This window comes from Carcharodon carcharias, chromosome 5 (genome assembly GCF_017639515.1).
Source record: "Carcharodon carcharias isolate sCarCar2 chromosome 5, sCarCar2.pri, whole genome shotgun sequence".
In the NCBI taxonomy this organism is placed as follows: Eukaryota; Metazoa; Chordata; class Chondrichthyes; order Lamniformes; family Lamnidae; genus Carcharodon; species Carcharodon carcharias.
The window spans coordinates 145,953,886-145,979,458 of record NC_054471.1 but is presented as its reverse complement, the minus strand read 5'-3'; the positions used below and the strand labels follow the sequence as shown (position 1 = coordinate 145,979,458).

Below are 25,573 nucleotides of genomic sequence, written 5' to 3'. Positions count from 1 at the left end.
TTGTTTCCCCTTGTGGGAGAGTCTAGGACCATAGGGCATAATCTCAGAGTAAGGGGGCACCCACTTAAAACAGAGATGGAGGAGGAATTTCTTCTCTGAGGGTAGTCAACCTGTGGAATTATTTACTGCAGAGGGCTGTAGAGGCTGGGTTGTTAAGTATATTCAAGACTGAGATAGACAGAATTTTAATCAGTAAGGGAATCAAGGATTATGGGGAAAAAGCAGGAAGGCAGAGTTGAGGATTATCAAATCAACCATGATCTCACTGAATGGTGGAGCAGACTTGATAGGCCAAATGGTCTACTTCTACTCCTACGTCTTAAGGTAAAATACTTGAGTAATTTGACATTGGAAAATGGGTACCAACAATGGGGGAATTTTTGGACCTATCTTCCCAATTGTGTCCGTGGAGGAAACTCCAGGCCACAATCTAACATGCTGAATTTAATTTACTTTATAGCTCCGCTTGGGCAGTTGAACATATTCCAGAGGCAGAGGTTGTAAATTGCAAGCTTAAGTGAGGCTTGACATCAATGTATTATAAACACAACATTTTCCACATGTAGAGTGATGACACTCAGTTCTACCTCAATATCTACTTTCTCAAATCCTCTACTGTTTTATATCTACAGACTGTTTGCGCAAAATCCAGTACTGTACAAACAGAAATTTCCTCCAATTAAATATTGGAAAGACTGAAGCCACTGTCTTCCGGCCCCATGACAAACTCTGTTCCTAGCCAACAAATTCAACCCCCCCTGAGGCTGAACCAGACTGCACGCAACCTCGGCATTACATCTGACCCTAAGATGAGCTTCCAACTACGTAGCTGCACCATCAGTAAGATTGCCTATATTCACCTCTGTAGCATTACCCATTTCAGCCCCTGCCTCAACTCATCTGCTACTGAAACCCTCATCCATGTCTTTGTTATTCCTGGACATGACTATTCTAATGCTCTCTTGGCTGGTCTCTAACAATCTACCCTCTGTAAACTGGAGGTCATTCATAACTCTGTTGTCCGTAACCTTAACCACACCAAATCCCATTCACCTATTGAGAGAGAAACAGAGTTAATTTTTCGAGTCTGTATGACTCTTCTTCAGAACTCAGAATAATCAAACGGCACTTAGTCAGCTATAACCTGCTCACTGACGCTCAGTTTGTGTTCCGCCAGGGCCACTTAGCTCCTGACCTTGTTACAGCTTTAGTGAAAACACAGACAAAAGGGCTGAACTCCAGAGGCGAGAGTGCCTGGGCTTGACATCAAGGCAGAATTTAACCGAGTGTAGCATCAAGGAGCCCTGGCAAAACTGGAATCAATGGGAATCAGGGAAAAACTCTCTACTGGTCGGAGACATACCTAGCACAAAGAAAATGGCTGTGGTTGTTGGAGGTCAGTCAGCTCAGCTCCAGGACATCACTGCAGGAGTTCCTCAGGGTAGTGTCCTAGGCCCAACCATCTTCAGCTGCTTCAACAATGACCTTCCTTCCATAAGGTTAAAAGTGGGGATGTTCGCTGATGATTGCACAATGTTTAGTACCATTCTCAACTCCTCAGATACTGAAGCAGTGGATGTCCAAATGCAGCAAGACCTGGCTAATATCTAAGTGGCAAGTAACACACAAGTGCTAGGTAGTGACCATCTCCAACAAGAGAGAATTTAACTATCACCCCCTGACATTCAATGGCATTGCCATCACTGAATCCCCAACTATCAACATCCTGAGGAGTTACTATTGACCAGAGACTGAACTGTACTAGCCATAAAAACACTGTAGTTACAAGCGCAAATCAGAGGCAGGGAATTCTGTGATGAGTAACCCACCTTTAGACTCCCCAAAGCCAGTCCATCATCCACAAGGCACAAGTCAGGAGTGTGATGGAATACTTCCCAATTGCCTGGATGGCTGCAGCTCCAACAACACCCAAGAAAGCTTGACAACCTCCAGGATAAAGCAGCCCGTTTGACTGGCACCACACATCCACAAACATTCACTACCTCCACCACTTCCTACATCACATGGACTGCAGCAGCTCGCCACCACCTTTTCAAGAGCAATTAGGAATAGACACAAACGCTGGCCTAGTCAGCAATGCCTACTTGCTGTGAAAGAATTTAAAATGTGGCTCAGTGTATGTCCTTTTCTCATGCTCCTGGAGTCCCTTGTGACATATTATTAAAACCCCTTCGTAAATACCAACTGCTGTTATGCACCCAAGAACTTTAAATTACTGTAACTTCGCCAAACATATGGTGACAGCCCCAATCTCCAAGCTAATTGAAACTACGTTTCTTCAAATTCATATTTTTCTCGGTTTGGAATGTTTACTGAAACAAAATTACAAGTTGAATGCTCCATGTCTTCCAACAACGCAATTGTTGATGCGAACTTTCAATGTTCAACTTTTCATGTTGGTCAACAAACCTAAACGGCTAGGCCGTGCGTTATAACTAGGAAAACGAATTTGACAAACGAAAGGAGTTGAGCCAATCTGTCTCCCACCCCTAAACTCTCGCAAACTCTTCCGCGAGAGAGGCCTTCGGGCAAGAGTTTAAGGACTGGAAAGGGAGCTCTCGCCAGTCCGAGCCTGCAGGGAGTCTACGGTTACTGCGAAAGGGTAGAAAAAAGTTTGCCCAGGCGTAGGCCTGACCTGGAAAGCAGGTACTACCAGATGTAGAGGGTATGTAGTGGTACCTCTGTACGGTGCTTGCGAACTGCGCTCTCTGGAAGTCGGCTGCCAGCCGCCTGATTTCGTCCCAGTCTGCAGCCATGGCTCACAGATGTCTAAGTTATCTCGTGCTCCGAGCTGTATTCGATCACAGAGCCGCCTCCGAAATCAGCGCTATGTGACGTTCACATTCCATCTGCCGCTCACTCGCGCTCCGACAAAGCCACACGTCAACAAATTCACAACCTCGTCAGGGGACAGCTTTGCACTGCTCTGATTGGCGTTCCGTTCAGTGCCCTGATTGGCCGTTCCGTTCAGTGTTCGGATTGGCTGTTCTGTTCAGTGCTCTGATTGGTCATTCTGTTCGGTGCTCTGATTGGCCGTTCTGTTCAATGCTCTGATTGGCCGTCCCGTTCAGTGTTCCGATTGGTCATTCTGTTCAGTGTTCTGATTGGCTGTTCCGTTCAGTGCTCGGATTTACTAATCAAGGCGTTCTATGAACATGCTCAGATTTTGCAACATGAAGCGTTTGGGAAAAAAAATCAGAGTGATTTTAAAGGAGGTCAAAGTATTGGGTAATATTTGGAAGTACTGGTGCAAAGTACTGGAGATAATATATAGGAGAAACTGGGGTAATTTATAGGAGGTACTTTGCTGCTGTATTTTTATCGTTATTTGGAGCTCCATGCAGCCCCAGTGGTATGATCATACCCTATTAGCTTCTCAACTTTTGGCCCCTTCCCCCAAGGATATTTCCATCTTTCTAACACTACAATGTTGGAACTCAACCTACTGATACAGTGAACAAAAACAAAAATACCTGGGAAAACTCCGCAGGTCTGACAGCATCTGCGGAGAGGAACACAGTTAACGTTTCGAGTCCAAATGAATCTTCATCAGAACTAAGGAAAAATAGAAAAGAGATGAAATATAAGCTGGTTTAAGGGTGGGGGGGGGGGGGGGATGTGGTGGTGGTGAGACAGGTAGAGCTGGATAGAGGACCAGTAATAGGTGGAACAAGGCGAAAGAGATAGGCGGAAATCCTGTCGGAGAGAAGAGCAATACTTCTTCAAGGTAGACATTCCTTGAAGAGAGGTGGCATTAAACACTAAGATAAAAGCAAAATATTGTGGATGCTGGAAATCTAGCACAAAAACAAAAATACCTGGAAAAACTCAGCAGGTCTGAGCACAGTAATCACTTGACTAACATGCTGACTTACCTTCGGACCGACTTGTCCCTCAATTATTACTGTCTTTTTTTTTTGTTTCAATTATGTACACAGACCATCAACATTGTAGCTGAGATAACTTTATTGATAACACATTTTTCTGACATAAACATACATTTCTGCAGTAACTAAATTCTATCAAGACAGGTTCCAACATGTGCTATCTGACCTTCAACCCTCAGGTCAGTTGACCCCTTATCTGGTACAGAGCACCGTATAGTGTCTAATTCTGGAGTCCACTACCACAATTAACTATTATCATGACATTTCCCTTTTTAAAAAAACTATTATACAACTCAAGTACACAAAGTCTTTTATCTATTCTTTCTCACTCTGTTTTGGTCAGTCTGCTTTGTCTTTTACTCATCACTGTATCTCTGTGGTTTTTTTTTCGCAATTTTCCACTGGATGTTCTGAATGGTGACAGAGGTGATTTTGAAGGACAAGCGTCCTTCTCCAGCTCTGTGTCACTATCAGCCCTTGGATAGTTGTCAGGACTCAGGCTTTGGTTATTTGTTGCTTCACTGGTGCATTCTGGTTTTTGATCTTCAGCTACACTTTCTGGTCCAGAACATGGTTGCATTTAATTAATTTCCTGTAAGCATTTCTGGTTTCTTATGCACTGTTGTCTGTTTGGAGACAGCAGCATGTAACACATTGGTTCTCCTGTGATTCCTATAACAACAGCAGGATTCCAGATCCCTTCATGTCGAATCCTCACTGTCTCTCCCATGTTAAAGTCAGGTAGAGGTCGAGCACCTCAATCAAAGTACTGTTTCTTTCTGCTGTCTCAGTTTGAGCAGGTCCTGCAAGTTGTCACTCACTAGCTGTGGAAATAACAGTTGGAAGCTTAGTTCTTAGTCTTCTCCCCATCAGGAGCTGTGCTGAGAATGATCTAATGCCTACTAATGGAGTATTCCTGAAATCCAGCAGAGCCGGTAGGGGTTCGACTTTGTCTTCTTCAACAGGTATTTTAAGGTCTGCACAGCAAGTTCCACCATTCTGTTGGACTGTGGATATTTGGGACGTGATGTAATGTGGCAAAACTGTGCAAATTTGTGAAACTCAGTGCCTGAGAATTGTGGACTGTTATCTGAGATAAGCACTTCAGGTATGCCATGGTAAGTAACTCACTGTTGTCAAATGTGAACAAGTCCACTCCAATTTTCTGCCAGCAGCTCTCTGGAACACTGTGTGGTTGAAGTCGTTATTTTTGTTGCGACTTACTGTACTTTTAGCACACTGTGCAAGCATTCACTATTTCACCAATTTGTGCTCCCATTCCAGGCCAATATATTACATCTCGAGCTCTTCTCCTGCATATTTCTATACTGAGGTGACTTTCATGTATGCACTGCAGCAATCCTTTCCTCGGTGTTGCAGGAATTATGACCTTTTCTCCCTTGAAAAGTATTCCTTCTGTTACATGAAGTTCCTCACAAAAGTTCCAGAGCTCTTGTACAGCAGAAGGGGTTCCGCTCCGATGTGTGGGTCAGCCAGTTTTCACAATCTGCTGCAGTTTTCTCAGGGTGGCTTCATTCTTGGTCACTTCCTTAATCTCACCCAGTTTGGCTATTGCCACAGGTAAGTTCTTTATCAATATGTGAACCTATGCTTCCAATTCTTTATCCTCTTCCTTCATGATGGGTAGGTATGCATGTGACAGACAAATGCGATGTATATTTCTTTGCCCAGTTTGTATTTAACTCTGACCTGGTACTTCCGCAGACACATTAGTAATCTTTGGATTCTTGGTGGTGCACAGTTTAGGGGGTTTTCAATTGTAGCTTCCAAAGGCTTATGATCAGACTCTACCTCCATGTTTTTGCCATAGACAAACTGGTGGAAGCATTCTAGGCCAAACAAAATTGCTAGCATTTCCTTCTCTATTTGGGCATACCACTGCTGTGTTTCAGTCATTGCCTTTGAAGCATTTGCCACTGGTGCCTCATTTTGCAAGAGAGCTGCTCCCAGGTCAGAATTTGAAGTGTCCACTGAGATCTTGACCAGCTGACTGACATCGTAATACTTTAACATTGGTGCCTGTGTCGGTGTTCTCTTCAGACTGGTCAAAGCTTCCTGGTGACTTTGTTCCCAAAGCCATTCCACACCATTTTGTAAAAGTTCTCTGAGAGATGCTGTCAGGTCTGACATGTTCGGAATGAATTTCCCAGGATAGGTCACCATTCCCAAAAACCTCTCCAAGTCTTTCTTACATTCTGGGGTTGGCATGTTCACAACTGCTTCGATTTTACTCGGATCTGGTTTCAGTCCCTCACTTGTTAGCACATGTCCCAAGTATTTGATTTCATGAAGACCTATTTTGCACTTTTGCTTCTTCAACTTGAGGTTCCTTTCTTTAGCTCTGGCCAGTGCCTGCCTCAGTCTGTAGTTGTGTCTTCTTATGAGGCTCCCCAGACCAGCACATTGTCAATATAGGTTTTCACACCCTCTAACCATTCAAACAGCTGCTTCACTATTCTGTGGAACACCTCTGGAGCTGAATTAATACCAAAAGGTAAACATTAAAAACCTGTATTGCCTGTATGATGTGTTGAAGGTACAGAGATAGGAGCTGCGTTCATCCAGCTTGATCTTCCAGAAACCTAAACTCACATCCAAGACTGAATAGTATTTAGCATCAGCTAGCTTACATGTGATCTCTTCTATGGTGGGCAGCAGGTAAGGCTCTTTTTGCACTGCCTGGTTTAGATCTCTGGCATACAGATAAACTCACAGATTCCCAACTGATTCTTCTATAATTACAATTGGATTAACCCACTTTGTCGGTTCTTCAATTTACTGGTATTTTCCTGTGCGGGTGTATTTTGGGTGTCACAGTTTCATCAATCTTGATGGTGTGTTCTTCTTTTAGGCAGCCTATCCCCTGGAGCACATCTTTATACTTGCTCAGGATGTCATCAGTGGTGACAGTCATTATTCTCTTGATTAGCTGCAGATTTTCACAAGCTTCGATTCCAAGAATGGGTTTTGCATCAGTTTTCGCCACTGTGAATGGAAGTGCTTGAGCCTGTTTTTTGTTGTTCACTTTAATCGTGCATTTGCCTTCTACAGTGATTTTTTCACCTGTATAAGTAGACAGCTTCACTTTTGTTATCGTTAGCTGTTTTTCTTTACTTATGTTACGACACAGGCTTATGGGAATGACAATCGCTTGTGCATTTGTGTCAAGCTTGAAATTCACCATCATGTTGGCTATTTTTAAACGAAGCTTCCATTCGACTTCTTTGGAATTTGCTGCTTCTGCACCAACAGAAAGTTCAGTTTCAGTGTTGGTGTTATCATTTGCAATAGTGTGCACTTTCTTCGATTTACACATCTTAGCAAGTGATTTAGTTTATCACAGTTCTTACACTGTTTTCAGTAGGCTGGACAACTACATGGTAAATTCACTGTTCCGCATTGGCTGTATTTAAATGTTTTAATAGCAGTTTTGTTCCTTTTGTGTTCACACTGTTCAGGACAGATCTAACAACTCAAGACTGGGCATCCATGAGGCACTGTGGGCCCTCAGCAGCAGCAGAATCTCTAACCTCATGGCCTGGCATATCCCCCACTCTACCATTACCATCAAGCCAGGGGATCAACAGAGGTTCAATGAAGAGTGCAGAAGGGCATGCCAGGAGCAGCACCAGGCGTACCTAAAAAGGTGTCAACCTGGTGAAGCAATAACACAGCACTACTTGCGTGCCAAACAGCATAAGCAGCAAGTGATAGGCAGAGTTAAGCGACCCCACAACCAACGGATCAGATCTAAGCTCTGCATTCCTGCCACATCCAGTCGTGAACGGTGGTGGACAATTAAACAACTCACTGGAGAAGGAGGCTCCACAAATATCCATACCCTCAATGATAGAGGAGCCCAGCACATCAATGCAAAAGATAAGGCTGAAGCATTTGCTACCAGCTTCAGCCAGAAGTGCCGAGTGGATGATCCATCTCAGCATCCTACGCAGGTCCCCAGCATCAAAGATGCTAGTTTTCAGCCAATTCAAATCACTCCATGTGATATCAAGAAACGGCTGAAGGCAATGGATCCTGCAAAGTCTATTAACCCTGACAATATTCCGGCAATAGTACTGAATATTTGTGCTCCAGAACTTGCCGCACCCCTAGCCATGCTGTTCCAGTACAGCTAAAACACTGGCATCTACCTGGCTATGTGCAAAATTGTCCAGGTATGTCCAGAACACAAAAAGCAGGACAAATCCAACCCAGCCAATTACCGCCCCATCAGTCTACTCTCGATCATCGGTAAAGTAACGGAAGGGATCACCAACAGTGCTATCAAGAGGCACTTGCTTAGCAATAACCTGCCACTGGTGCCTAGTTTGGGTTCCGCCAGGTTCACTCAGCTCCTGACCTCATTACAGCCTTGGTTCAAACATGGACAAAACAGCTGAGCACCTGAGGTAAGGTGAGAGTGACTGCCCTTGACATCAAGACAGCATTTTAATGAATGTGGCATCAAGGAACCCTAACAAAACTGGAGTCAATGGAAATCAGGGGGAAACTCTCCACTGGTTGGAGTCATGCCTAGAATAAAGGAAGATGGTTGTGTTTGCTGGAGGTCAGTCACGTCAGCTCCAGGACATCACTGCAGGAGTTCCCCAAGGTAGTGTCCTCAGCCCAACTATCTTCAGCTGCTTATTCAATGACCTTCCTTCCATCAAAAGGTCAGAAGTGGAGATATTCGCTGACAATTGCGCAATGTTCAGCATCATTCGCAACTCCTCAGATACTTAAGCAGTCCATGTCCAAATGCAGCAAGACCTGGACAATATCCAGGCTTGGGCTGAAGTTGGCAAGTAACATTTGCACCACATGGGGGACGTGCCAGAGGACTGGAGAACAGCTAATGTGGTTCTGCTATTTAAGAAGGGTTAGAGATAAGCCAGGGAACTACAGGCCAGTGAGTCTTAAGTCAGTGGTAGGTAAACCATTGGAGAAAGTTCTGAAGGAGAGTATCTATCTCCACTTGGAGAGGCAAGGTTTGATCAGGGATAGTCAGCATGGCTTTGTCAGAGTGAGGTCATGTCTAACAAATTTGATTGAATTTTTTGAGGAGGTGACCAGGTATGTAGATGAGGGTAGTGTAGTTGATGTGGTTTATATGGATTTCAGCAAAGACTTTGACAAGGTCCCACATGGGAGACTTATAAAGAAGGCAAATGCACATGGGATAAAGGGTAATTTGATAAGGTGGATTCAAAATTGGCTTAGTTGTTGGAGGCAGAGGGTGATGACAGAAGGATGCTTTAATGACTGGAAGCCAGTGTCCAGTGGCGTACCACAGGGATCTGTGCTCGGTCTCCTTTTATTTGTCATTTATATAAACGACATCGATGACTTTGTTGGGGGTAGGATTAGTAAGTTTGTGGATGACACAAAGATTGGCCGGGTGGTGAACAGTGAGGCTGAATGTTTTGGGCTACAGGAAGATATAGACAGGATGGTCAAATGGGCAGAAAAGTGGTAGATGGAATTTAACCCTGAAAAGTGTGAGGAGATACACTTTGGAAGGAGTAATTTGACAAGGAAATAGTCAATGAACAGCATGACACTAGGAAGTTATGAGGAACAAAGGGACCTTGGCGTGCGTGTCCATAGATCTCTGAAGGCAAAGGAGCATGATAGTGGGGTGATGTAAAAGGCATATGGGACACTTGCCTTTCTCAATCGAGGCATACATTACAAAAGTAGGGAGGTCATGTTGGAGTTGTATAGAACCTTAGTGAGGCCACAGCTGGAGTACTATGTGCAGTTCTGGTTGCCACATTATAGGAAGGATGTGATTGCACTGGAGGGGGTGCAGAGGAGATTCACCAGGATGTTGCCTGTGATGCAACATTTAAGTTATGAAGCGAGGTTGGATAGACTTGGGTTGTTTTCATTGGAGCAGAGAAGACTGAGGGGCGACCTGATCGAGGTGTACAAGATTATGAGGGGCATGGACAGGGCGGATAGGGAGCAGCTGTTCCCCTTAGTTGAAAGGTCAGTCACAAGGGGACATAAGTTCAAGGTGAGGGGCAGGAGGTTTAGGGGGGGATGTGAGGAAAAACTTTTTTACCCAGAGGGTGGTAACGGTTTGGAATGCACCGCCTGGGAGGGTGGTGGAGGCGGATTGCCTCATATCCTTTAAAAAGTACCTGGATGAGCACTTGGCATGTTATAACATTCAAGGCTATGGGCCAAGTGCTGGTAAATGGGATTAAGTAGGTAGGTCAGGTGTTTCTCACGTGTCTGTGCAGACTTCATGGGCCGAAGGGCCTCTTCTGCACTGTGATTCTGATTCACACAAGTGTTAGGCAATGACCACCTCCAACAAGAGAGAATCGAACCATCCCCCCTTGATGTTCAATGGCATTACCATCACTGAATCCTCCATTATCAACATTCTGGGGTTTACCATTTACAAGATCAGATCAGAGGCTAGGAATCGTGTGGCACTAACTCACCTCCTGTCCACCATCTACAAGACACAAGTCAGGAGTGTGATGGAATACTCCCCACTTGTCTGGATGAGTGCAGCTCCCACAACACTCAAGAAGCTTGACAATGACCAGGATAAAGCAGTCCGCTTGATTGGCACCACATCCACAAACATTCACTCCCTCTACCACCAATACAGAGTAGCAGCAGTGTGTACCATCTACAAGATGCACTGCAGGAATTTACTAAGACTCCTTCGACAGCACCTTCCAAACCCATGACCACCACCATCTAGAAGGACAAGGGCAGCAGATAGATGGGAACACCACCACCTGGAAATTCCCCTCCAAGTCACTACCACCCTGACTTGGAAATATATCACCGTTCCTTCACTGTCGCTGGGTCAAAATCCTGGAACTCTCTTCCTAACAGCACCATGGGTGTATCTAAACCACATGGACTGCAGCGGTTCAAGAAGGCAGCTCACCACCACCTTCTCAAGGGCAACTAGGAATGGGCAATAAATGCTAGCCCAGCCAGGGAAGACCACACCCCATGAATGAATTAAGAAAAAACTGTCCATTTGTTCTTCCCTGGGGTTGTTTCTGTTTAACTGCATCTAACTGCTTGACCATGTGCGGCTTATCATCTCCTGTCATCTGTTTAATCTGGCATTTCGTTGTCCCTGCCACTCTGCAGATATTTATTACTTTCTCCAGAGGGAGATCAACTTCTCTGAGAAGCCGTTCTTTCAGTATCATTTGCGATTCCGCATGTTATTCTATCTCGGATGAGTGACTTATCAAGCTCTCCAAATTCACATGATTTAGCTCGTTTTCTCAGCTCAGTTACATACTAATGTTGTCACTGCCTTACGTGCATGTAAAAACCTGTATCTTTTATACGTGATGTTTTTCTTAGGGCCGCTATAGGCTTTGAATTTTTCCATTATTTCTTTCAAGCCATTTCCTTTTTCATCACTTTCAAATGTGAATGTGTTACAGACTTCTAGGGCTGCTTCCCCGGCTATGTGAAGAAAGATGGAGGACTGTACTTGAGGGTCTTTTTTATCACTGCCCGTCGCTGTGAGGTACATCTTGAATCACTGCTGGAACCTCCTCCAGTTTTTGGCGAGATTTCCCTCCAAAATGAGCTCTATTGCTGGTTTCAGAACCTCCATTGTTGCATTTAGTTTACTTCTGACACCATGTCTTGTTTTTTGTTTCAATGATGGGCACAAGCCGTCAACATTGTAGCTGAGCTAATTTTATTGATAACACACTTTCCTAATGTAAACACATATCTGCAGTAACTGAATTCTATCAAGACAGCTTCTGACATGTGCTATCTGACCTTCAATCCAGGTCAGGTGACCCCCCCCTCCCCCCCAAATCTAGTACAGAGTACTGTAAAGTATCTAATACTGGAGTCCACTACCACAATCAATTACTACGACAATACTGACAATGTCTTTCTTTGCAGTAACTCACAATATGGGGTCAAATCATCCGGTCTCCAGATCGTTGGAGACTGGGCGTAAGACTTAAGATGCGTGTTGGGACCCTGTGGAAGTCCTGATGCACAGATCTATGTGGAAATTTTTCAGGAAGTTTCAGCTTCCGATGGGCAATTCCCCTGTCCCCTGGGACCTTTGTCACTGACTCTAATTAAGAGTCAGGGGCTTTGGATAGATCCATGGTACTTATTTGGGTAGCTAGCCAGGAAATTTTACACAAATTAAAACCAAGTCTATCATCAGGGTTACTACACAACTGACCCCTCAATCACCACCCCCCCTCCCGGCCGATTCCCTGACCATCCGATGACACCCCTGACCACTTGACTAACTACTGACCTGTCTACCCTCCCGACTGCCCACCCCCCACTCAAATAACCTCCCAATCTGACCCGATTACCCTCTCAACCCGAACTGACTACCCTCCCAACCCAAACCACCTATCTTCCTCGACCTGACTGCCTTTCCCGATCACCTGCCTACCTTTCCTGACCCACCTAACCCCCACCCATCTACCAGCTTACCCACCTCACCTACTTACCACCTCTCCACTTCACCCATATATCCACTTACCCACCTTACCTGTGGTTAAGTATAACGTACATAAAAATTAAAAAGGTTCATACTGAAATGCATGGCTTTGTAATGTTACAGACATTCTTCCCAGAATCAGTGTGATTGTTGAATTACTACACTGACTGCAACATACCTTCATCTTACAGTCCAAAAATTATGAATGACAATGTACCCCAGTGCTTTGATTGGAAAAAGAGGGAAAAAATATATTAGGTGAAGGATGTTTGGAAACCATTATCTATTCATCAGGCTGATAATGTTAACAAGTCACATTTGACATCTTTTTTCAACATTTAAATATTTTCTAATCCTCACTACTGGATAACTTTGACATGGCGCCAGGAGTAATTCGGTCTGAAGTAAACTCAGTCCCAGGTAGATTTTCAAAATCCTGGGAATCCAGGACATTTAAGCGCAATGGGTCAGATTGTCTGATGCCAACAGCAGCTTACATTGAGGTATGTGCTGCTGTTGCATATCGCAACCATGTGGAAGTTCTGACACATATACATCTGCACTTATTGCCTGATCCTTTCTGAAAATGTCTCTGGCACTGACCTTAGTTGGATGCTACTTAGATGTGAGGATTTTTATGTGAGCATAGTTCTGTTGAAAAATCCTGCCATAGGTCAGTACTTAACAGCGGAGCACATCCCTCCCCCACTGACCCGCCCAAAACACACATGCTTACCCACGCCCAAAGTACCCACCCCACCACCTCCAACTCAACCATTGACCTGACCGTCCAACCCCAGACCCTATTTCCCAATCTGACTGCCCACTCCTAACAAGTTACCCTCCCTCACTCTGGCCCAATCCCACTAACCCCCATCATTCACTCCTGTCCTCGCCCTCACTCACTCACTTCAATTTCCCCTAACCTCATTAAAACCCTTAAGACCTTTAAAATCTTGCCAGAATATGGCAGCTGCTGTGGTGAAATAGGGGCATGACCTCACCTCACCTGCGCTCAGCATTCTTCTGCCAGGATGGTTGTGGCGAGGGATCACTGCTGCAGCTGGGATCAGAAGACCCACTGCAATTGCAAGAAAAAGTAAGTTCGTAACTGTCTTTGCAGTCAGTGACGATTACAACATCATCACCGCTGACTGGAAGATCTGACCCAAGCATACATTTCAAACAGGAATTTTTTTTCAAGATCGTTGGGACATTCTGAGAACTTTGAACAATTACAATAATTCATATAATAGTAATAGGAGTTTTGAGCATGACATTTACCGTATTACTCATCAATAAAGATGCTTCCCATATATACATGTAGAATTACAATACAGCAATCCCTTAGTTAACACTCCTAATGTTTTCCTAAAAAACGTGTGCTAAATGAAAACCATTTCTTCAGAAGCAAACATGTAATAAGGGTTGGTTACATTCCTGATCTGTAATTCTTACATTTATAACCTATTAGCTGCCTTGAATCTAATTGGCCCAAAAATTCTCTTATTAACTTACTAACTCTTTCTACTTATCCCACTCTTGCAACTTACCTCCTCCCGTACTCCTACTTGCTGCTTCCTTCCCCTACACAACTCCCCCACCCCCCCCGCACCCCCCACCCCCACCCCCCCCCACCGCCACACACTCGCCATTTCCTTCCCCAGCCCTCCTGCTCACTGTTTCCCTCCCCTGACCCTTCACTCACCTCTTCCCTCTCCCTGAATCTCTCCCACTCCCTCCCTCCCATTCAATGCCCCTCTCGCTCTCTCCTTCCCTCTTGCTGCCCCTCTCCTGAGCCTCAGAAATGGGGCCACGGGACAGGCGCAGAGAACAGGAAGCAGCGAGGGTTTGGGAGAGGGAAGGGGCGAGTGGGAGGACAGAGAGAGGGAAGGGATGAGCAGAAAGGCCAGGAGAGGGAAACAACAAGCAGGAGGGTTGGGAGAGGGAAGTAGCAGTTTTAAAAAAAGACTGAGCATGTACAGTAACCACGTTAAAACAAAAATAGGCACTGCTATTTGGGAAACTTCCCTAATTTACAAACAGCGCTAAAATGAAAATGCACTATTAGAATGCACTTTAAAATGGGGGAATACCTTTAACTCATATAATACTAACAGGAACTTTGAACATTACTTTACAATATTACTTATCAACAAAGATGCTATGCACATGCATGTTTTGTGCTTTTTACAACAACTTTCAGTGAAAAAGCACAAGATGCACCAAAGTGCACTCATTTTCCTGCTTACTAGAGTTGGTTGGATCTTGATTTGCATTTTTCATCAATACTGTAACGATCCAGCCTCTTACCCGAAGCCAAGGAAGCAGCAGCAGTACAGTTTCCAAATGTAATCAGTACAGATACATTTTCAGAATCATTTTTCAGTTTCCAACTTAGCTGTATTAATTTTAAACTGCTCACCTGAGCTGGCATGCCAAGCAACCACAGCATATTGAGACAATCACAACTGAGTTGGACTGGTCATATAGCCAGAAAGCCTGACACTTGCTTACGAAAGTGAATCTTCTATGGAGAACTTGAGTCTGGGGCGTGCCCTCATGGTGGTCAAAGAAAGCGCTACAAGGACACTCTGAAGATTTCACTTAGGTGTTTTGATATCAGCTACAAGTCCTGGGGGAAGCTCGCCCAGGATTGCTGCACTTGGCACAAATAAATAAACAACGGTGTGGCCTCCTTTGAAAGCAAGCACATATCAGATGCAGAGATAAAGCACAAGGAGAGGAAATCTCAAACCAACAACTCATTCAAAATTTAATCATCCGTGGTATCCTGTCGTATTTGCAACAGAACTTGCTGCGCACAGATTAGCCTTAAGCAGTCGGTTACGTACCCACAGGAACCCTACTAAATACCCCAGATGATGAAAGTGGCTACTTTCACCTCAAAGGATGAACAAAACCTAACTAGTAATTTGCAAACAGGAAAGGTATAAAATCTCCTACTAAAGTTTTCTTGAAATTGCATTGGAGTAAATGAAAATATATATAATATGGAAAAATGAGGAGAAACATTTTCAAACAGTGAGTGGTCAGGATCTGGAATGCACTACCTGAGGCTGAGGTTTTCAAAAGGGAATTGGATCATTTTCTGAAAAGGAAACCATTTTCAGGGCTACAGGGAAAAGGCTTGGGAGTGGCACTAGGTGAATTGCTCCTTCAGAGGGACAGCACAGATATGATGGGTCGAATAGCCTCCTTCTGTGCTGTAACCATTCTCTGATTCTATATAACACCTTATTCATCAATTCTCCCTTTTTTTCTAAAAGTCTGGAGAGTTGGATGGAGCACATCTTTGTGAACTGGATCAGGAGGGAGTAGAGTTTGTAATTTGGAGTGCTAGCAGAATTGGATGTGACAAAGATGAAAATGTTCAAAGGTACACTTTGTGTTCCTGTGCTATAACTTATCAATTAATTTAAAGTGTAATGAAATATCTGCTTGCATTTGAGTGTTGTCTACAATTCAACTTTATCTCATCACCAGAGTTTAACTTTAGACTCTCATATAATGTCCCTTGTTTCTAGCCAGCACATATCTGCCCTAAATTTCTGTCATGGCCACGCAACTGGAATTCTCCTTACATACATTCATTTTTTACATTTGCCTGCCACTTCTTCCCTCAAGTCTCTGAACTGATCACTTGTTCATTCGCAATGATTTCAATCTCTAGCTCAGCTAACTTTGCCCTCTGTTCCCTGATTTCGTTATTTATACGTCTACCTTTTTCTTTTGGTCACTATTTTCTCACTGTGCACCCTGTCCAAGGCAAGGACATAATTTTTAAAGTGTGGTGCCCAGAATTGAATGCAGTGCCCCAGCAGAGGCCTAACCAGTGATTTATAAAGGTTTTGTATATTTTCACTTTTGTACTCTATGGGCTGGACATTCCTGGTCCCAATTGGGTCAAAATAGAGGCATGACCAGAAAAAGAAATGGCGTGGAGGCGCATGGCTGCAAGTCTCGCTGCCATTCTGCGCTTTGCCATTTTCCCAAGGTCTGGGGCAGGAGTGGGCAGTGGAACTAGCTTCAGACCAGCTGCCTGAAGACATGGACCATGGATTGCAGGCAGAAAAGTTTAAAAGGTAAGTAATTTTTTTTAAAAAAAGTTTAAAGGGCTTACCCTCGTCTGAAAAACAACCATTTGTCACCATCTCTTCTTTCTGTCTTTTGGCCAATTTATATCCAAGCTGCCAATGCCCTTTAAATCCCATGGGCTTTAATTTTCTATCAAGCTTATTATCACGTGCCTTTTGAAGCCTATTTATACAACATCAGCCATACCACCCTCATCAATCCTCTCCATTACTTCAACAAATAACTCAATCAAATTAGTCAAACATGATTTGCGTTTAACAATCCACACTGGCTGTCATTGATACACTTCCCAGATTATTGGCCAAAAAAAAAAATTATTGCGAAGTGACCATATTTTCAACACAATGGGTGCGATTTTGTTTTGCATAACAGTGTCTATGGCATGAACACACTTTCCTGGTACAGACTGCACCAGACATCGTTTTGGTGAGGACATTAGCACAGATAATGATGTCATGTACCAGCGATTTGCTGCCAACACTGTGCTCCAGCTAATGTTGCCCCTTAACCATGCACAGCTGAAGAGGTGGATAACAGGACCATAAATGATCTTCAGGTTAGTTATTGATTGCTCTTTATGAGTTTATAGAAGTGTTGTGAGTTTTCTACCGCTATCTAAAGTTGGTTAAGGACAAAGAGTAGTGTTGCAAATGGCAAAGGCCATGGTTCTGATGATAAGGATTTTGCTCAGATCACTTGCTCTGAACCATGGTGCTGTAGTTACCATCTCCCTCGGCCAATAGCATGTCAGGGAGGATGAGGAGAGGCAAAACATAGAGGGGCAAGCTGCTTGCAGAGGCAGAAGAAGGAGGGGGAGAAGGACTATCAGCAGGAGAACTTATCCACCCAGAATCTTCAGAAACACTTCTCTTACTCAGTCTCAGCACTGAACAGTATGTGTGATGTTTCCATTTTATAAAGGAGGTGCTCACTGAAATATCCACCACCTTTTGCTGGCAGACCTGCAACCTCAGATTCAGGGTGAGGATGGTAGTTAGTAGCTGTGAACAATGACCTTCCTTGTATCAGGGTCCTTCCATGCTAGAGCAGGTGACATCTCTAACATTTCCCAGTTTGCTGGCCAATACTGGAAAAGGGAGGTGACTCATGCTCTTTTTGACAGGAGAGGGGAGTACATAATGATCTCTGTTGCCAAAGTGAAGCAGGGATGGTGCAAGGGTGGGGCTTTGTCAGGAAAGTGGGCTTCTGCAAGGTGCAGGGTGCCACCAGCTGCATACACATGGCTTTGCGGGCGCTGCATCTAGATTTCGTGATGTACAACAACCGTAAAGGGTTCCACAACCTGAATGTGCAGTTGGTATGAGACCATACTCAGCACATCATGTAGGTGAATGTCTGGTATCCTGGCAGCAGTTTGCTGTACCATCAGTATTTGAGCCACAATGCCAAACCAGAGGGTGGCTCAAATACCTGGCCCACTGAAACTCCCTCTTCCCCACCCCCCACTTACCTCCCCACCTGGCTCCAATGTTGGAGACTGGCTACAATCCCAGCAAAGGCCACTACTCCCGGTGGTGCTGTCGGAACCAGAAAGCTGCCAGCCATTGGTGGGTGCGGAAGTCTCACTCTGAGTCAATTAATGTCCCGCTGAGCGTTAAATAGTTGTGGAGCAACTCACTAAGTGGGGACGGCTTATCCCAAAAATTTACACTAAGGGTGGGAACCCAGCACAATATAAAATTCTGCCTTCAGTTTCTCTCTCCACTGATGCTGCCAGACCTGCTGAGTGTTTCCAGCATTTTCTGTTCTTATTAGAAAAATGGGTAAAACAGACAACACAAATGTCACACAGGTGAGATGAAAATTTTTGTTGGTGACCTTTAGCAACAAGATTCTCACTAAACATGTGATTCAAGAATATTTTCAAAATGGAAAGAAATCAGAAAACTGATATCAAAATAAACCGTTTAATTTTAATCAACTTTTTACATCAAATTCTTGCTAAATAAAGCAGAGACAGCTTCAAATATGTTATAGAATAAACAGTTATTTTTGATTGAGAAAGTGTTCAACTGCAGTCGACAGATCCAATGCAACATAATATCAAAGTTAGACATAACTGTGAAACTGGGGCTTGATCAAAAAGGCTGTCTAAAGTGTCTACTTTTAAAATGCTACAGAGTTTTTTGACCCATAAACAATCTGGATTTCAGACAAGCAGTTGAACGACAGAGGTAGTGGAGAGGTAAAGATGTTGTCAAAGGGGCAACAAGTAAGTGAAAAAGAGGAAGAAAGTCAGGATGGACCCTATCAATCACAGAATTACCTTGCTGTTTGAGGCTTTAAAGGTGGGTCTTCAAGTCAGTTCATTTACTTTGTTTGTAATCGCAGCAACATGGTGATGACTTGAGGGTCAAGTAAGATTATAAATAATAAACAAAGCATTGCAACTCTACCCAAAATGGATGCATGTAAATTTACAGTACTTCTAAATCATTGAAAGCTCTTTTCTTTAAAATGTGATAAAAATTGAATAATGTTCCTGCACTAAAAATATTAGGTCAATTGTTCAATTTGTTTCGGAACATTTTATTCTTAATTTCCAGTAAAGATTTTTTTTCTAATATTATTCTACAAGTGGCAGTGCCAGGGGAAAGACAGTGTGAAGGCTCTTTGCGATAAAAAAACATTCTGCTTGAAAAGCAATTGCATTTTGCAGTGGAAGACAATTTAGGATGAGAATTTGATGCTCAGAAATCCACTACTGAAGTGTCCAAGGCATGATGAATTCTCACAAAACTAGAGAGGATGTAAGGTTGTAGATGCTTTTTCAAGTTAAGCAAAAAAATTAGGGGTACAAATTAGCCTCAGGACACAGCTGCAAAAAAGGCGGTATTGGATTGGTTACAATGAAACTGAATATCAGACATTGTACATACTGGACGGTCGACCTGACATCTCCCATTTTGCACCATTGCTCAAAACAAATTTCTGCCACTTAATGTTTTTTTCAAATTAACAATAAATTATTTTAGTTGGAAAAGGCCATTGAATTCCATAGATACTGAAATTTACTGGAGCTACATTTTTGAATTTAATCCCAAAACCATTTCTCCAAACTGGAACATGATCTATGTTCTTGATGTTGTTTTACATTCTCACACACATTACATGCATGTTCATCCCAGAAACGAGTCAGCCTCACTGTGTAATATTTCCTCCATTTGAAGTAGTGCATGTACAAATCCTCATTATCATTTAGCATTTGCAGGTAACCCGCAAGCTCTTTAGCTGAGTGGAAATCATCCACATGAATGAAAGAATTGGCTGGAATGTAATTTTCATAGTTGTTTCTCGATGGCCCCATGACCACAGGCACGGTGCCTGCAAGCAAAGGATTGTAGAGCTTTTCAGTTATGTAATCTTCATGTATTGAATTCTCAAAGGAAAGGTAGAACTTACACCTAGATATTGTAGGAATCAAATTGTTATCGCTCAGGCGTTGCCAGAGGAATTGACCATAAATGACGATTTTAATGTATTTGTAGAGTTCATAATAATACTTCACTCTGGCAAGCTTACGGTTCCAGTTGCTTACAACCCAACACACTAGATTGCTTTTATTGGGAAATATAAAATCTGATGGAACTTTCTTCTTTGACAGAGACCCATAAGGCACTTGGATATCTGAATCCCGCCGATACGTCAAGGTCAGGTTGAAGAGCTGGTCGATTCCAGTATTTTTTTGAGTGTTGGTGGGTGACTCCAGATTCATCCAAACCCATTTCTGAAAAGCTGGTCGAGGTTGTGTTGGCAGGTTGGACATGTCACTCCTTATCTCCCCGTGATGGATAAGGACAGCATGGGATTTGGTGTACAGGCTCCTATTCACAGTCAAATAACAGCCATGGATGTCAAACTCAGATTCACAAGAATTGAGCTCAAATGTATTACCAAAAGGCCAAAACCAAATGAGTACAATAGTGTCATTCTTTGCAGGCATAAAGAGGTTTTTTGTGTCTATGGGAACATAAATCCAGGTGTTAAATGGGTTGACATACAGCATCGAAAATATTAAAAAACAGACCATAATGATGGTGGAAATTAACAGGATGCGTAAGTTCCTTTTATTAGGTGCTGACATCACGGTGGACCCTGTAATAGAAGAAATACAAAATGTTCAAATTCTCGGACCACAGCACCTTGCCCATTGAAACTGCAAAAAGGACCACCGACTTCCTAATACAACTATTTATTTAGCTTATTCTCATGATATGGACATCACTAACAAGGCTGACATTTATTGTTTAACCTGGCTGTGTTAAGTGGCTTGCTAAACAAGTTGATTGGTTACTTAAGAGTTAAGATCATTGGTATGGGGTTGGAGTCAAACATTGGTTAGACATTAAAAAAAAACTTGCATTTATATAGTGCCTTTTTGCAACCACAGAATGTTCCAAACGAAGTATTTTTGAATTGCAGTTTCTGTTGCTATGTAGGAAATGCAGTAGCAAATTTTCACATAACACAGAAATGTGACGATGACCAAGAACTGTTTTAAGTGAGAGTAGTTTTGGGATAAATATTGGTTAGGATACTGGGAAAAATACTTCAAAGTAATGCTATAGTATCTTTTACACCAAATACTACCCTGGTCTTTAAATATGCTCGCTTAGATGTGGTTTATAAGGTAGCAATTTTGCCTCTGAGTCAGAAGGTTGTGGGTCCAAAACTTTCTCCAAAGACTTGAACTCGAAATCTAGGCTGACACGCTCAGGGCGACACTGCCGGAGGTTCTTCAGAAGAGACATGTATCTTTGGTCCTATCTGCCACCTTAGGGAGGAGTTCGTAGTAATACTTCACTCTGGCATGCTTATAGTTCCAGTTGCTTACAACCCTACACAACCCTAGATTGCTTTTATTGGGAAATGCAAAATCCGATGGAACTCTCTTTGACAGAGACCCATAAGGTACAAAAAAACCTCTATATGCCTGCAAATAATGACACTATTGTACTCATTTGGCTTTGGCCTTTTGATAATACATTTGAACTCAATTCTTGTGAATCTGAGTTTAACATCCTTGACTGTTATTTGACTGCGGATAGGAGGCTGTACAGTAAATCCCATTCAGTCCTTATCCATCACTGGGACATAAGGAGCGACATGTCCAGCCTGGCTCAACTGGCTTTTCAGAAATGGGTTTGGATGAATCTGGAGTCACCCACCAACACTCAAAAAAATACTGGATTCAACCAACTCTTCAACCTGACCTTGACGTATTGACGGGATTCATTTATCCAAGTGCCTTATGGGTTTCTGTCAAAGAGAATTCCATCGGATTTTGCATTTCCCAATAAAAGCAATCTAGTGTGTTGGGTTGTAAATGACTGGAACTATAAACTTGCCAGAGTGAATTATTACAAGAACTCCACACCCTAGGTGGCAGATAGGGCCTCAGATGCATGTCTCCTCTGAAGGACTTCTAGTAGTGTAGCACTGAGCATGTCAGCCTAGACTTCGAGCTCAAGTCTTTGAAGTGGGTTTTGAACCCACAACCTTCTGACGCAGAGGCAAAATTGCTACCTTATGAACCACAGCTGACATCTAAGTGAGCATATTTAGGGGCCACGGTAGTACTTGGTAGGTGAGGTTGGGAGCTGCGGGGTGTAGGTGGGAAGTTTTCAACAAGCCGGCAACTTTATAGTCACTTATACAGATTTTCTTTTAAGAATTGTTAGGAAATAGAAATAGTTTTAAGTAAGTTATATGTTTATTGTATGTTTGGAATAAGCTATAGCGTTAAGTACAAGTTTAAATTTACTTATTTTGTTATTTTGGGGTTAAAAGGGTGAAAGCTAGATCTAGTTTCATTTAGAGTTTTTCTCTGTGAGACAGAGCCAGCAAGTCTGAAGCCCTGCATTTTAATGAGGTTTTATGATTCTTGAAGTGGTTTAGGGAAGTTAAAACATAGTAGGGAAAACTGTGCTGCTGCCTAGCAACAGGCGATCCATAGAAAGACAGGGAGAAACAGAAAGCAGTTTTAGTGTTGTTGGAAGCAGGTGCTAGGAGAAGCTGGACACAAGAACCATGCTGGAGCTGGTGTCCTCACGATCTGACTAACTAGAGAAGCAGAGAGGGTTTTAAACTGAATAGTCGGGGCAAAGTTTCAAATTTGGGAAGATGTGGCAAACCGGAGAGTAGTGACAAGGCAAGAGAGACAGGTATAATATATGGGAAATGATAAACAGACTGTGACAGGAAGGGGCAGAGAGTACAATTCTAAGAGTAAATCAGATGAGGCTAAACGCTACTATAATAATAAAAGGACAAAACTAAAGGCTCTGTATCTAAACGCATGTAGCTTTCAAAGCAAAACAAATGAACTGATAACGCAAATATAAATAAATGTGATTTGATAGCCATTACAAGATCATGGCTACAGGATCACATAGATTGCAACCTGAATATTGAAGGGTATGTGACTTTTAGGAAGGACAGGAAGTAAGGAAGAGGTGGAGGGGTTGCTCTGTTAATGATATTATTAGCACATTAGGGAGGGTTGACCTAAGTTCAGGAAGTCATGATGTAGAAGTGATTTGGGTTGAGAAGAGGAATGATAAAGGCAAGAAGTCACTTGTGGGAGTGGTGTACAGGCCTCCTAATTGTAAGTACACATTAGGACAGAGTATAAAAGAGATAGTGGGAGCTTGCCGGAAAGATACAGCAACAATCATGGGGATTTTAATCTACAGAAAGACTGGAAAAATTAGATGGGCAAAGATAGTGTAGATGAAGAGTTCATAGAATATTTTTGGGATAATTTCTTAGAACATCATATTCTGGAGCCAACAAGAGAGCAAGCTAAACTAGACCTGGTATTGAGCAATGAGATATGATTAATTGATAACCTCCTAGTGAAGGCACCCCTAGTTAGAAACAGCCATAATATGATTTAATTTTACATTCATTTGGAGGGAGAAATGAGTGCGTCCAAAACTAGTATTTTAAACGTAAATAAGGAGAATTATGAGGGCATGAAAGTGGAGCTAGCTATAGTGACCTGGCAAATGAGGTTATGAGATATGTCAATAGAAGCTCAGTGGAAGACATTTAAATGGATATTTCAGAATATATACATTCCAATGAGAAAGAAAAATTCCAAGAGGAGGGCCCACCATCCATGGTTAACTAAAAATGTCAAAGACAGTATCAAACTTAAAGAAAAAGCATATAATTACACAAAGACGGGTGGCAGGTCAGAGGATTGGAAGAATAAAAAGAACATCAATGAATGACAAAAAGATTAATAAGGAGGGAAAAATTAAAGTATGAGAGAAAGCTAGTGAGAAGTATAAGAGTTTCTACATATTTAAATTAGAAAAGAGTTAACAAAGTGAGTGTTGGTCCTATAGAAAGTACGTCTAGGGAACTGATAATGGAAAGTAGGGAGATGGCGGATGAATTAAACAAGTATTTTGCTTCAGTCTTTACTATAGAGGACACAAGTAACATCCTGGAAATAGGTATAAATCAGGACATGGAAGGAGGGGAGAAACTCAGGAAAATTACAATCACTAGGGAAGTGGTATTGAGCAAATTGTTGGGGCTGCAGGCTGACAAATCTCCAGATCCGGATGGACTTCACCCTAAGGTCTTGAAAGAAGTGACTAGTCAGTTAGTTGATTCACTGGTTTTAATTTTTCAAAACTTCCTAGAATCGGGGAAAGTTCCATTAAATTGGAAAATAGCAAATATAACTCCTTTATTCCAAAAGAGAGGGAGGCAGAAAGAAGGAAACTAGAGGCCAGTTAGCCTAACATCTGTCATAGAGAAAATGTTAGAAGTTATTATTAAAGATGTTATAACAGGGAATTTAGAAAATTTCAAGGCAATCAGGCAGACAACATGGTTTTGTAAAAGGGAAATCACGTTTAACCAATTTATTGGAGTTCTTTGAAGGAGTCACATGTGCTGTGGATAAAGAGGAACTGGTGGATGTACAGTATTTAGATTTCCAGATGGCATTTGACAAATTGTCACATCAAAATAAAAATTACAGAAGATAAAAGCTCATGGTATAGGGGGTAACATACTGGCATGGATAGAAGATTGGTCAGCTAACAGGAAGCAGAGAGTTGGCATAAATTGGTCTTTTTCTGGTTGGCAGGATGAGATCAGTGGTGTGCGATAGGGATCAGTGCTGGGGCCTCAACTTCTTACAATTTATATAAATGACTTGGATGAAAGGACTGAGGGAATGGTTGCTAAGTTTGCTGATGACATAAAGATAGGTAGGAAAGTAAATTGTGAAGAGGATGTAAGGAGGCTACAGAGTGACATAGATAAGTTAAGTGAGTGATTAAAGATCTGGCAAATGGAGTATAATGTAGGCAAATGTGAAATTGTTCATCTTTGCAGGAAGAGTTAAAAGGGAGCTTATGGTGAGAGAGTGCAGAGCTCTGAGATTCATTGGGATCTGGGTGTCCTAGTGCATGAATCACAAAAGGTTAGTGTGTAGGTGCAGCAGGTAATTAGGAAAGCCAACAGAATATTATCATTTATTGTGAGGGTAATTGGTTACAAAAGTAGGGAGGTTATGCTTCAGTTATACAGGGCATTGGTCAGACCACATCTGGAGTACTGTGTTATTGATAGAAAAATGTAAATGCATAAGAAGCACTTCAGAGAAGGTTTACTAGACTAATACCAGGAATGGGCGGGTTGTCATATAAGGAAAGGCTGGACAGGTTAGGCTTGTATCCACTGGAATTTAGAAGAGTAAGAGGCGACTTAATTGAAACCTTTAAGATCCTGAGGGGTCTTGACAGGGTGGATGTGGAGAGAATGTTTCTTCTTGTGGGAGAATCGAGAACTAGGGATCACTGTTTAAAAATAAGGGGTTTTTCATTTAAGACAGAGATGAGGAAAAAATTTTCTCCCAGAGGGTCGTGAGTCTTTGGAACCCTCTTCCTCAAAAGGCAGTGGAAGCAGAGCCTTTGAATATTTTTAAGGCAGAGCCAGATAGATTCTTGATTAACAAGGGGGCGAGAGGCTATCGGGGGTAGGCTAGATTTTTTAAAATATT

The 25,573-nt window shown here is 42.6% G+C and overlaps 2 protein-coding genes across 7 annotated transcripts in view; both read right to left on the bottom strand.

Annotated features, from left to right (window-relative positions):
• Positions 1-2,920, bottom strand: part of ufl1 (UFM1-specific ligase 1) — a 44,158-nt gene extending 41,238 nt beyond the window's left edge. For 2 of the 3 annotated variants that reach the window (XM_041188231.1, XM_041188233.1), the window contains exon 1: positions 2,701-2,920. In XM_041188231.1, the coding sequence (XP_041044165.1) occupies positions 2,701-2,777 (77 nt within the window). In that variant the 5' untranslated portion in view covers positions 2,778-2,920. The remainder of the gene's footprint in view (positions 1-2,700) is intronic. The other variant, XM_041188230.1, reaches the window with a different exon arrangement.
• A 15,637-nt stretch (positions 2,921-18,557) lies between these two features.
• The window catches only part of LOC121278097 (4-galactosyl-N-acetylglucosaminide 3-alpha-L-fucosyltransferase 9-like), a 60,918-nt gene continuing 53,902 nt past the window's right edge, over positions 18,558-25,573 (bottom strand). For all 4 annotated transcript variants that reach the window (XM_041188165.1, XM_041188163.1, XM_041188164.1 and 1 more), the window contains one exon: positions 18,558-20,640. In XM_041188165.1, coding sequence (XP_041044099.1) covers positions 19,580-20,629 — 1,050 coding nt within the window. In that variant the 5' untranslated portion in view covers positions 20,630-20,640 and the 3' untranslated portion in view covers positions 18,558-19,579. The remainder of the gene's footprint in view (positions 20,641-25,573) is intronic.